This window comes from Lytechinus pictus, chromosome 2 (genome assembly GCF_037042905.1).
Source record: "Lytechinus pictus isolate F3 Inbred chromosome 2, Lp3.0, whole genome shotgun sequence".
Taxonomy (NCBI): Eukaryota; Metazoa; Echinodermata; class Echinoidea; order Temnopleuroida; family Toxopneustidae; genus Lytechinus; species Lytechinus pictus.
The window spans coordinates 60,266,101-60,279,908 of NC_087246.1; the positions used below are offsets into that span (position 1 = coordinate 60,266,101).

General features: G+C 35.9%; 2 protein-coding genes across 4 annotated transcripts in view; one reads left to right on the forward strand and one right to left on the reverse strand.

The window, feature by feature from the left end:
- On the reverse strand, positions 1–9,732 carry LOC129253868 (ER membrane protein complex subunit 4-like). Its single transcript, XM_064095290.1, has 5 exons — positions 9,550–9,732; positions 5,700–5,817; positions 5,141–5,294; positions 4,358–4,518; positions 1–3,520 (listed from the first exon to the last, which is right to left on the reverse strand). The coding sequence occupies exons 1-5, from the start codon at positions 9,621–9,623 to the stop codon at positions 3,485–3,487; spliced, it is 543 nt and encodes a 180-aa protein (XP_063951360.1). The 5' UTR covers positions 9,624–9,732; the 3' UTR covers positions 1–3,484.
- LOC129253867 (membrane-bound transcription factor site-1 protease-like) overlaps positions 9,369–13,808 on the forward strand; it is a 26,238-nt gene continuing 21,798 nt past the window's right edge. Inside the window, exons 1-2 of one of the 3 annotated variants that reach the window (XM_064095288.1) lie at positions 9,369–9,515; positions 12,702–13,205. In XM_064095288.1, the coding sequence (XP_063951358.1) occupies positions 12,881–13,205 (325 nt within the window). In that variant the 5' untranslated portion in view covers positions 9,369–9,515; positions 12,702–12,880. Of the gene's footprint in view, positions 9,857–12,701; positions 13,206–13,808 lie in introns of all 3 variants that reach the window. The other 2 variants (XM_054892304.2, XM_064095289.1) reach the window with 2 other exon arrangements.

A 13,808-nucleotide genomic window follows, 5' to 3' on the forward strand; every position in this document is an offset into this window, starting at 1 on the left:
TACATATTCACAATAAATCTTTATTCATCAATTGGAGTCAACTTTGTGCATTCTTCAAACAGTCAGTGACAATACTCGTTTCAGAGAATGTAATCGTTTTAAAACATGGAAATATATGCACGCGCCTTTTAGAGACAGATTTATATAATCACTGATTGATCTAAGTCCATTCAACTATAACATTCAATTGAATTAAAAAGGTAAAATTTGACAAGCCATGAAAAAAATAATAACATAGAGAAAGTTATAAAATTCTAAGATACATTTTATATGCACATCAGAGGGATGGTGAAATTCAAATGATACATAATTGTTTTGTTCTATAATGAAATACATGTTCATATATTTCCTCCTGTACAGTTTGAAATTATTTGATTCATTCAGAAATATTCATTATGAATAATAACAAATCAAGGTTTTTTTTAAATATAAAATCTACAAATTGAAATAAATGATATTTCAAACAAAAGTAATAAAGTAGTGTCATAGTGTGTGACATCAATGACTCACTTATTTGCCTATCACCCGAGATATGCATATGACTAATTTGAGTAATCAAGCATATTGAAAATTGTACAAATCTCTTCATTCCATTTTGATTGAATTTATCACCAGTCTGAGATGGAGTGAACTTGACCTCTGATCATACAGAGGATTGGTGGCGGTTAAATGTCCAATGTCATAACAAAATTGGTAGCCGTCTTTCTTTCCTCGTTACACTTGTTTGAAAGTTAAACCACAAGGTTATATCTGTTAATATGACCAGTAATACTGAAATTAGCAAGAGACCTACCTACGATATTGAAAAAAAAATATAACGAAGCAGAGGCACAAAGAATTTAGAGCACACAATTCTGCTTGCGGTCTTATGGTTTAAAGGGGAATCCAACCTAAATAAAAAGTTGTTTTTAGAAGAAAAAGAAAAATCAGACAAGTTGATAGGTGAAAGTTTGAACAATATTGGACAAACAACAAGAAAGTTATGAATTTTTCAAAGTTGTAAATATTGGTAATCACTATACCCATGGAGACTTCAAATTGGCCGCATACGGGATGTCATAGTGATGTAAGGCAAGGACTACTCTTCCATGTACTCCAATACATATTATGACTAAAATGTCATTTTTCCCAAAAGTTTTACTTCAAATTATATTTTTCTTTCATGAGGACATCAAACAATATACTACCTGGGTTATATTTAGATTACTGCCCCAGGGGAATGGATACTTAGGAGAAAACCACAAATCCCTGATAATAAAGTACATGGCCTATGGGAAAGTTGTCCTTGCCCCTTGTCATAATTTACTTACCCAGTTGCCAATTTGAAATGTACATACTATTAGTGATCTCAATTTTAAAGCAGCTATAACTTTCTTATTGCTTGTCCGATTTCTTACAAACTTTCACCATTCTGTTTAATTTATTTTTCTCCTTCCCAACCCTACATTTTATGGCCAAGGCTGGATTCCCCTTTAAGTGTTGGGTCAAAGCTGTACATGGTTCTGGGCCCCGTTGCATAAAGCTTAGCGATTGATCATGGGCTGGTGCGATTGCATTGATTATTGGGTATGATAAAATGTACAAATAAGCTCAACAATTAATCACTAAGATTCATGTTACAGGGCTCTTTAAGGCATGGGTTTAAATCTTGCTCTTGATGGCTCATAATCTTTTGTTATAAATTGAAAATATGTAGACAGATATCTTGCCAACATCATCATTCCAAAATGTATTGCAATGTAGCTTATTATTTTACCTATGTATATAAGAATAATCTATTCAAAGCAAAAAAGATAATTTTCTCTTTCATATACAAGAACATACATGTACATGTATATTGTATCTTAAACTACGACACTTTTTCTTCATTACCCCTTTCATTTTATTTATAACCTTGGCAATGAGTAAAAAATATGTGAAGATTTGATGGCAGATTGGATTTCATACAATAAAAATAATAACATCAGTTAATTGATTACAAGTTTTATGAATCATTAGCCAGACCTTTACAATTTTTATGATCTACTAGACATCTGCTGTTTTCAGGGCCCTTCTCTCAAACCTGTTATCATTGAAAATTATCATCTCATCTGTCTATGTCAATGTTAATCACAGCCGATCACATGTAATGATTCGGTTGCTCGTATCAACTCATCGGTTTTCTGCAAGAATGCAATAAATAGCAGTGTGAATCTTTTCTCTAAACTACACATCACTAGCACATTTAGTCAAAATTCCCCTGAACAACAAATTGGTTTGAAATGACAGAAGAAAAATAAATCAAACAAAGCCCAACAATGAACATTTCATCAAAATATCATGAAAAATACCTAAATTACAGCATTGACTTCCACAAATCAAAGTTGGGAACAACACAAGTGGTATGCAAGTGAAATAGCTGATGAATAGTTTAAATATTTAAAGGTGCATGGTCCCCGGATTCAGAGGGAGCTGTTTGACATACATGTACGTACGCACTGCGGACGGTGCCAGCGGCCCATTGACACCAACGTTATCATGGTTAACATCGCGTACGCAGATGCCATGTTCCGAATGCCCCAGCCCTGACGAGTCTTAGTTCGCGCATGCTTTGGCTACTGTTTGAAGATCTTTGCAGGTTGGCTCCGCCTCCTTCTGTTGTGTGAAGTGACGTCAGTAGATCTTTGGACCAATGCCGATGTAGCCAAAAGCAGCGAAGCGTATGTGTACTGTGATTGTATGCACGTGCTGCGTGACTGGCCGATGATCGACATCAGCATGCAAATCACGTCAATGATTTTCATGAGGATAGCGGCAAGTATGATACCGTCCAACAGCGCCGGGATCTTGCTCCTTCAATATACCATTCTTTCTCTATGTTCAACATGATAGGTCCGCAATAATGAACCTATTTAGTATGATAGGTCTCCTTCAAAAATCTAAAACATCCTTCATTAAATCTCACTGTGATTCGATCAAAGCTTCCTGTGAAAGTTGAATGTGTGGAATTATTGTTCTCTCATTTGCATACCACTAATTTTGTGCCAAACTTTGATTCTTGAAAGAAATATTGTTACTTGCTGCAGTTTATCATTCCTGTTATATAACACTTGGCCGAACTTCAATTGTAATAACTTTATTACTTGATAACTGATTCGGATGAAACATCCAATGTTATACCCATTTAAGTTACCCTACATATTCGAATCAACTTGCTACTGGGTAGACCTGGGGAGCAGCTCATGAAACAAGTATTTTGTGATTTTTCACTGACAACTGTTATAAGCTACTGATATCCATGCATCTTTTTTACTCAAAACATATTAGTCAGTGAATCTGAACAAAAAACGCATGCCAGGCTGATAACTTATAATAAAAGGTCAGACTGCAATATGATGGTTGATTTTCAGTGACATTCAAACAATAAGTTACTAGAGACACAAGACAAACAAATACAAACATTATGTTACTGTTCGAGGCATTTTGTGGCTTGGTGCTGGCCTTATCACAATACCATTCCACCTCCTGAAAACTCCACTCTCTATATTTGAAAAGATAAATGAATTAGGAAAGGATGAAGTGTAGGCAAGGAAAGGTGCATGGAAAAGAGAGGGAAAGGGGGGGAGAGAAGAGATCACGATAAAATTGCAATTATTATCACTATTTGCATTGTTGACCATGCATTCATATTGAGCACAACCTGCACTACAACCAGAACCATCATTATTGTTATCACGATTATCATCATCAGCATTATCAAAGCTATCATTACTAATGTCATAACCATCAGCAATAATATTTTCATCATTATCATCATCATTTTTTTTTAATTTATCAAATAGCCTATTTGGTCACAGTTCTATCACAAACCACAAATGTGCACTAAAACATGACAAAACACAAGAACACATGAAAGAGACCCATGATGGGTGACATGAGATAAGGATCTACATTTCAACATAATGCAGTGATAAAAATGGACAGAAGTGTACAAAATACTATGGTCAAAGTTATTGTATTTTCTTCACATTGCCAATTTACAAGACTGCCTTGTATTTGTCGCTTTCTATTGCAATTTTGTATAATTGTATCTATGCATGTATATGTCATTAATATGTAACTTTTTATTACAAATGTTTATAATTTGACCGAAACAAATTTCCATGTGGACAATGAAATGAAATTGAATTGTTAATTAAATAGCTTTATTCAGGAAAGGCACCACATATTGCATTGCGTTTTTCTCTCAATTTCTGACTACTAGCATTCAAGAGGATTAAAAACAGAAACTGTAAATGAGTTCTACACCTCTTTCAATTAACTAAGATAGAAAAAAAAAAATCATCCCCATCAATGAAAGTAACTACATATACTTTACCTGCTGAGGTTCTAAGAATGAGAGCCAGTCTGATGAATGTGTTGGTAGAAGCCCCATGGAGGAACATTTGTAAAGTGCTAAGGCTATACCAAGCAAGTTTGCAATAAAATACACAACTTTTTGAATAAGAGCTTGAGGACTTCCTTCCAGCATCTTGTATGCTGTAGAGAATAAGGGGTGGGCAACAGTCAAGAAAATATACATGAATGTAAATCAATGTCAATAAATATAAAAGCAGTATGAATGAAGAATCAGGGAGGAAAACGCCCAGATGACATACTTTTAAACATGGATTCATATTGCAAATAACTTTTGGGATGTAGAGTTATAATATTGTCTAGATTAAAGCCGAATTGAAGCCAAACCACACCCATAATAAAATTCATTACCATGGAAAAAGGCATTTCATATGTTGTATATTCCTTGATTCATTCTTTGAACCTGAATTCAGGATGCTAATATCTCAACATTATAAAATGTGGGTGGAAGCCAACAAATCCACATCATAGGATTAGCATTACAAGTCCAAAGCTGCCTGCTGCAGTATGGCATTGTTTAAAGGTGCAACAGTGTCATACACCGGGAATGAAAGCACCTTTAAAAGGTGTAACTATTATTAAAACTGTCTGGTCTTGGGACAACATAATATGTGCAGAGCACTTCTCAGACCAGAAAGGCTCCAAAAATTTACCTACCAAAAGTACTCTAAGTGTGACATTACTAAAGGTGCCAAGATGAACCTTTTCTTTTTCTTACGTACATGTATAGGATTGGTAAACTTACTTGTTTTGAGAGACATGAGAGCCTGGATAGGTCGCCACAGCATCATTCCTACCATCATTATAGGGAAGATAGAGATAGAGCTACCAGCCATGTACATGAGGAACAGGTTCATGGGTAGTTGCTTCATGGGTGCTAGTGCTATGTCCCAACATTTCTGTAGGAATAATTCATAATGAAAAAAGAGAAAGTATAGGCTATAGCATTTTACCTCCTCAACATTGAAATCTAACGTTACAAATAGTGTAAACAAGATGGTTCACGAACCATGAGTCTTGCCTGATTTCTCGATCAACAAAATATGCAATTTTATGACCAAGGTTGGATTCCCCTTTAAACACACACCAAGAATGAAAGACAACATATATTTGTAAAAGGACTGAACTACAATTAACAAACAGTTTAAAAATGTTTATCAGCAAGAAATTCATGAATCAGAATGATTATCTATAGAAAGTGACTTTTTGTAAAATAAAACAAAAATTGACTGCTTAATCATGAGTTTGGTTAATAGCCGGTTTATATGCAGTGATTATTGTGATTTGCATATGATGGCACTCACCTTAACAATTAATGCTGGATCTTTATCATGTATTGATAGGTCAGGCAAGGTACGTTCAGTGTAACCCACAGGAGCAGGATGATCAGCAATGGTTTGAAGTTGCCTCTCACTTCTTGGCCTACATGAAGGTGAATTCAACAAATTCAATACATTGAAAATATAAAAAACTTGTCCAGCAGAGCCCCTGAAATGCTCAAAGAGACCTAGAAAAAATTCCCCTTTCACTGGTGTTAAAGCCTATCCCATATCCACTCACACTAGTACGAGGTTAGTATGTATACTAACCTCGTACACCGGACCGCGTTTGACCCTGGATTTCGAAGTAGTCGGCAAAAATCGCTTCATTGCAGAAGTAATATTTTACCGAAACTCCTTCTCGCTACTCACCGGGGCTCTTTCCGGTAAGTAGCAATACACTTCGCATGTCTCTTCTACGGAAATACAAGGAAGCCCGTTGGTGGCGCTAATAAATTTCACAACCTTGATTCAGCTCCTCGGTAATTTTATAACTGTGTCTTAATTCTTTGAATGCGCAATTCTTACGATTACTTGACTAATTATGGGCACCAATAAATTAAATACCTTCAAAAACATAATTCAAGATTATTATTGGCGATGATAACACTTTTTTGCAAATAATTGAAAACGATGAACTTATAAAAAAATAGAAAAATCTATGTACCTGGAACGAAACCAGCAGTACAAGCTTTTAACGAACGTAAATAATATGGTCTACCAAAGTCTATACAATGAAAAGATTGGACAGTTCACGGACTTCACGTAATGCTTTGCGTCGATTTGCGTGTAAAATAGTTTAGGTTCCTAGTCTTTCCCTTAAAGGCCTTATGTCTTTGATATGAAAATAAATCGCGCGCCCTCTTTAGGCCAAAATTGAGGTTGCGGATCGGCAATAGGCAGCGACGTCAAGGGCAAGAAAAGATGAGGTACAGAGTGCTCAAATAAGTCACCAAATGGACTTTATATTGATCGGTAAGTGAAATGGAACAATTTTATGAGATTATTATACATGCAGAAATATCAATTCGTGCAATTGCATGGAAGTGGTTTATCTGGACTCCAGGGGCCTGTTGCATGACGAGATGAGCGATACGTAGGAACGTCCTAGGACCATTCTTCCGAGATAGGAAGATTGGCGACAAATCAGCGCTTTCCGTTTCACGAAGGCAATTTTGTCTTTCAAGTCCGCGACATCGTTTGATATCGATAGTATCGGAAAAATATTTAGTCTTCATCGTCACCTGAACCTTTTATTTCGGAATGACGACTTTTCATAAAATCATATATTTCAATAAAAGGGGATCAAATAATGTTTTATTTATTACTGATTGTAGAATTGATGTATGGAGCGTACTTTATGAGGTAAAAAGAGAAAAAAAAATCAATATTCACAAACATAACTGGATAAAATCGATATTTTCATTATTTCCCTTATTTGGAACACGGTGTCCTTTTAGAGACACCTTTCATTGATATTTCAACGAAAGAGACCCTTGTCCGACATAAAAATTGATTTAACTAAGTAATTTCGACATTTTATTAGTTCAATATACTGATTTTTTATAAAATACATATATATAATGATGATTTTGCAAATTATGCGTTAATATGTTGTCTGTTGAGGTAAAAATAGGGTTTGAATTGAGTAAACAAAATCAACAGTGTCTGATTGTATGAGACTAAAAAGGAAAATATGAGAGGCTGCGTGTGAAAAATCTAATTTATTTATTTTATTTGTCAGATATAACGCAAGAAATACAAATGTGAGTGTTTAGAGTATAAACATACCTCAGTTGCATGATGAGTAACCGAAGACAAGGACAATATGAAAATTGCTGCAAACATGTCCCAAGTGGATAAAGTAGTGCTTTGCAATAACAATTAAAACACTGAGAAAAAGGTGTGCAATCCGCAATGGAAAAATACTATTTACAAAAATAATGCAAAATATTACCATGATCATAAACGTTGATAATCTTTAAAGTTGATCACTTAATTTATGGAAGCTTATATAAGAATATAAGGTTTAAGAATATAAAAAATATATATGTTCAACATTTCAAAGTTGAGGAGTAGAGACTACATTATTGCTTTAACATTACATAGGGGCCGAAAGGGGCCTACCCTACGATTTAAAATGCGCCTCTTCGTATGGACTTTCCATAATCTTTTCTTTAATGAACTAGCTTATCGTCATTTGTAATAATTGTGATGGATTCGTAAACTATAGGTCTAATCTGTATCTTAAATTCAATTAGCTATTTTGTTACTGCAGATTTTTTGTTTTGTTTTACTGTTTCACATTTCAAGTTAGCCCAAATCCGACAATTAATTTTTATTGATTAAAATTAATCTCAGCAAAAAAAGAAATTATAATGAAAATGAAATAAAAATAAATGAATGATTTACCATATTTAACATTTTAGTTTTATATCGTGTTTTTTTTATGCTGAACGTTATAAACACGTTTTTTACCAGTTACATAATTTCTTTTAAAGAAATTTGTTTTCATGTTGTTTAATTATCTATAATGAGAAAGCATGAGGGGTCAGATAGATAATGCCGCCCATTTCGATATTTCAAAAAAAATTAATGGAAATGGTGTGGGGATAGGACGGAGAATAAAAGAAAACATATTTACAAAAATATTTGGGCCTACATTACCCCCGGACATAATGCCCAGAAAAGTTAAAATGACATCTGCAATGTTTTTGGTCGTCTTGCCGTGCAAAAAGACGACCTGAAATTGATGACAACTAGCCCCCATATAAAAAATAACTTGGCGCCATCCCAGATAAAATGCATCAGTGTGCAACCCCAAAAAATGTTTAAAGGTGATATGTCAGTGTACGTGGCTTGCCGTAAACGCATTTTCTCTCAATGCCGACGGTGGCGGGCGGTATGCAAAGAAGATCATGCCTACGTAGGACATGTCTGGAGGTGTCTTTCCAAGGACCATTCTTCGTATCGCCCAAATCGGCTTTGTGAAACAGTTGAGCGATATCTCGTTCTTACGTAGAATGGTTCTACGAAAGACCCTTTCATGCAACAGGCCCCAGGAATCTCCAAATTCTGTGGTAGGATCAGCTCATAGACATAGAGAGTTGCATGCGTTGTGCCTTGATTTTACCGTGCACGGCAGTGGCATGGGTGCCCAAACCCATGTTGCAGATTTAGGATGTAGGTTGTGAAGAGTAGCCACCAAAAATAAAAAATTATTATTTTGGGGCCAGGCTAGAGCCCATCTTTAAAAAAAAAAGCAGTAGAAATGCTTTACTTGCACTAGTATGATGTAGGTGCTTGCCTTTAGGCTTTAGAAAATTTAGGTACCCCCATCACGTCATAGAATGCCTTCAAGTTCAAGGCTTCATTGTGCATCTTATGATCTTGCAAAATGCCTTGGGCGATTTTTAGTTTTTTATTTGCTTGTCATAATAATAATAATGTCAAACTATTCTGACAAATTTACTAATTCCAAGTAGGCCTACCACCATGCCAGTTATACTTACTAAAACTTATGCCAGCATAAAAATAAATCTACCAAGTATCTCATGGAACCTTGCATTATTTATCAAATTGTTGTTACTTTTCAAATGCCTCTTGGACATGTAGGTACGACATTCGCGCTAGTGCGCTTTCGCACCAACAGACATAGAGAGCTAGAGCAGCTAGCAGCGTTCCACAAACGGGAGCGCCTCGATTACCAATACCTGCATGCATGCAGGGATCGATACTTGTGGCATTTGTCATGTCGGGCGGATGCGAAAGCGCACTAGGCTATCACCGACTACGTTTAAAGTAAGCATTACGGTAAATCTGTGGTTCAAAATACCTTGAAGTGAAGTCAATAGCCCACTTATGTCTCCTTCCGACACCACGGGCGATGATGTTTTGCTGATTAGCCATTAATTGTCGTAAAATAGCATTAATTTTCAGGGAGGATGATTACGTACGAGATGAGTACCGGTGTCGACTAAATTTAAACGGCCTTTAAAAAATGAGGTGGCGCTAGACTAGATCGAGCATCGAGTGCATGGTGCACGATGATATCGAGAGAGCTAGAGGGCTGTTTCCGGTACAATTTCGTGAGAAAATGGAGTGCACCTGCTATTGTTTTTCTGTAAACTTCTATATTTTAGGTAGGCCTGAATTTTTTTATCGTATTTACCAAATTATTATGAATTGTGTTCGCTTATAATTTCTATTGAAGGTGATTAAATTGCTGGGTGGTTTAGTAATTTAACGTTAAATATCAATCATTGCCAAGCCAGGCACAAGTCCGAATTAAATCGTATTGCCATTGACATTGTCATTGTAACTTAGTTGTACCGAGGCAGAATCACATACAATTTGTAGATTCTGCCTCGCGTTTAGCTTGGGCTAGCTGCGTGCATCTCATTCTCACTCTCAGCTAGCCTTGCAAGTTGCATGCAGTTGCACTGCCACTGCTCTTAATTTGAACCTTCTCCGCTTACGTTTATAGCACTAGATTTGATACTATCTTAAACAGCTGGCATGCAGCCTGGCCTAGCCAGGCGGCTTCTAGAGAGTAAAAATCATTTACTAACGTAAGGACTAAGGTTACTCTCATACGAAGCCAGGGCTTCTATCTCATACTCATACTAAGACCCACACAAAGGAAGCCAAAACCTGAAACTTTCACCCCCAAGATTTCTACTTTCCTAAAAGATCTAGACCTAAATCATGTATAGTGAGTGATTGTATTACCGAACGCACGCATCATACGCATCAGAAAATAAATTCATACGCTCAAAATTTTGCAACATCCTTCCAAAGAGAACTTGAATAGAAATTGATGAAAAATTGTCAAAAATACATTTTCAAAGTCTTAATATTCTAACAATGATAAAATATGGTCAAAATAGCTCATAAAAAACACACGTTCGGTAATACGATACCTTTTTCAAGTGACCAAAATATTTCATGTGCGAAGAGGGGTCCGATTAGAAGCTAATATCGTAAAAAGGAAAAACGATTTCGGCAAAATTTTTACATATTTATATTTTTTTGTAGGTAATTGTGTATTTATGTTCAAAGTTTGGTGAATTTTATGAACAAAATGTGTTTGATATGATTGAATTCATGATAAGTGTTCGGTAATACGATCCACTACCATACATGGGATAAAACTTCATTTCCGACATTTCTACGCTCTCGTTGTTATTTTTAAACAAGAATTCATTAAAAAAAATGAAAAAATATTGTGAAAAGACGGAAGAGACTTGCCCGATGTTCACGCCGCCATCTTGTTCTTATAATGACGGTCGCGTCCGTAACGTTGGGGAAGTACAATAAGAAACAAGATGGCGGCGTAAACATCGGGCAAGTCTCTTCCGTCCTTTCACAATATTTTTTCATTTTTTTTGATGAATTCTTGTTTAAAAATAACAACTAACTCCCATTTCCCTGGTTGATCTGAACAAATACATAAACATGTGGCCAATGACTGATTGAGTCCCTGTACAGATCGAGTTAGAACTTCGGTCTCTGCAATTGGTGAGTGGAACATTGGAACAATTGGAACAATGAACCAACATGACAACAGAGACCGAAGTGTGATCTTAATTTGTGCACCCATCGTCTTGCAAAGCTTTAGAAAAGAAATCAAGCAGACAAAGGTATTACTATTAGACACCGGGTAATACTGGTACTTAGTTAGACTCTATATCAGATGGACTGGAGGTTAAAATACCATAAATGCAGCTGGTATCACATTTTACTTATTTGGAGACCTCTGCTAGCAAACTCGCGATTTCTTGATGCTTGGCGAGAAGATTGGATTTCTCGGAGCGGACGCAAAAGGTAACAAAATTTGCCAATGCTTTGCCTTTGATCTAGTCCATATACCATTTCGTCTGATTCTAGGACTAGATCTATTAAAGTGTCTATTGGGCAAAATGAATGAAAATGAAATGGATATTTGACCAACTGGTTATGAGACAAAATTATAGACGATATGATTAGTCAAAGTGATGATTGGACTAGGCGTAATGGTTATTGGACCAAATGGTTGTTAGACGAAATGTTGATGGACGGAATGGCATTAGACTAAATGAAAGTAGACCATGTGAGTGGAAAAGTTGGCAGTAGACAAATTGGCATTCACTGATATGGGTACCCCAGGGATATCAGATTTTAATTGTTTATGGAAGTAAACCATAAAGGTTTTCTTTGTAAAATGATGATAATTAGAATTTTGTAATGATTCCAAATTATCATCAAAATATTATAGTGTAACATAAATTGTTTAAATCTATAGATACTGAAACATAATGAAGTCTGTTTGTAATGTTTGGAATATGTTTGCAAATTGAAACCAATTGCATTTGATTTTGGTTCGTTTTTAAGATTAGTCTACTAGATCTAGATCTATTTGAAATTGTTTGCCATACATGCACATGCCACAGAATGGAATACCATTACCAGAAATATTCGAAGACTTTGGGCAAATATTCCACATATCGTAGATGAATGGAATATTGGCCCTAACGAGTTGGAATATTTGTGGAATTCCATGAAATAAAGCCATCCATTATACAGGTAATTATTATCACCTATCCCACCCCCTACCCCTCCCCCCCCCAAAAAAAAAGGAGGATAAATTTGATTGAACAAATCATGTCACTTACCATTATTGGATCATCACTTCATAAGATAAATTTGGTAGTTCACTATGATGTCATTGAGAGTCCTTGTGCTCTATGCTGCTCATCACATTGCTTTCATTGTTGTTCGCGTTGTATGTTTCACGCATTCGCGTATGTGCACTAGACTGTTGATTACAGTCTCATATTTTACAGCAAGTTTTAAGTACAGGAGCCTGTGGGATATTCATCATATTCCCTATATTAGGGATACACTCTGGTTTTGAACAGGCAATTGATGCAGACCAAAATACACATTTTTGATGTATCGCTATTTAAAACGCTCTATAGATAATAATGCTCTTTATCATTTCTCCAGGTTAAAGGCAATGAGGCCTTGACCGGCCCGTGGGATCGCCTCAGGTACACGTATGTGAGCAATCTGAAGAACACAATGATCATCATATTCCGGAACTCTGGTGAATTACATGTAGTATCTGCTTGGCTTTATACCTAACATCGTCAAAGGTGTGCGATACACCCATCATCCACGGCACCATGTATCCATCCAAACTCATCAGTCACCACAACCATCATCGTCACAGCCATAGTCATGGCAACCACTGCAAACATCATTACAGGACATCACTATCAATCGGAACTTTAACGATGGATGTGAGCTGTCGAAGACTCTTGTATCTCCTCTTTTTATTAACTGCTTGCTTTGAGCTGAGCTTTCAGCTGGATAGAACTCATGTGCAATATTCTCCATACAAACTCACTTCTGTTCCAATGTCCTCTGCCACCTGCCCGGGTATGGAACCCCCGACAGATAGCGATCTCAGTCGTCAGGCTCATTTTTCCACAGAGCTTGTTTCAAATGGTAAGACATTGTTATTTGCTTTCTTAACATAAGTTTAGAAAATTATATCTTGTATTATTTTACAAACAGTCTCTTAATATAGAGCAAAAAACATGATTATAAGCTGAAGTTTTGGGTTGCAGTGTAGCCCCAACCTTCATGCCACTTCATGTTGTACAATAGAATCCTGTCTGTCCAGATCTTTGTTCCTTGTAAGTTCAGTCACTTTGTTTGAAAGTACATTAAAAAAACTTGATAGATCACTAATGAAAGAATTTTTTTTGCAAAATTCTTACTAAAAATTGACCTTGAAGATTTGTTGGAGAAAAATCAGTGAAGTTCACATAAAACCTAAAAAAACCCATATTTTGTGAACCAGATAAGAGCAAAATTTCGCACCCCCATTCAGAACCAATTCAAGAGCACATCAAATGTATTGAAAATGCCCATCAAATGACAATTGACAGCGAAGAGGACTTTGTTGAAAATTGAGGAATCAAAACAGCAGTCCCTCCTAAGTTTCGGAGCTGAAAAAAATGCAAATAGGTCATTTGTCAGAGTCCAGGACAATATTTGATTCACAAATTTTTGATTAAGACTTCTTGGTAACCCCTATCATGAAGG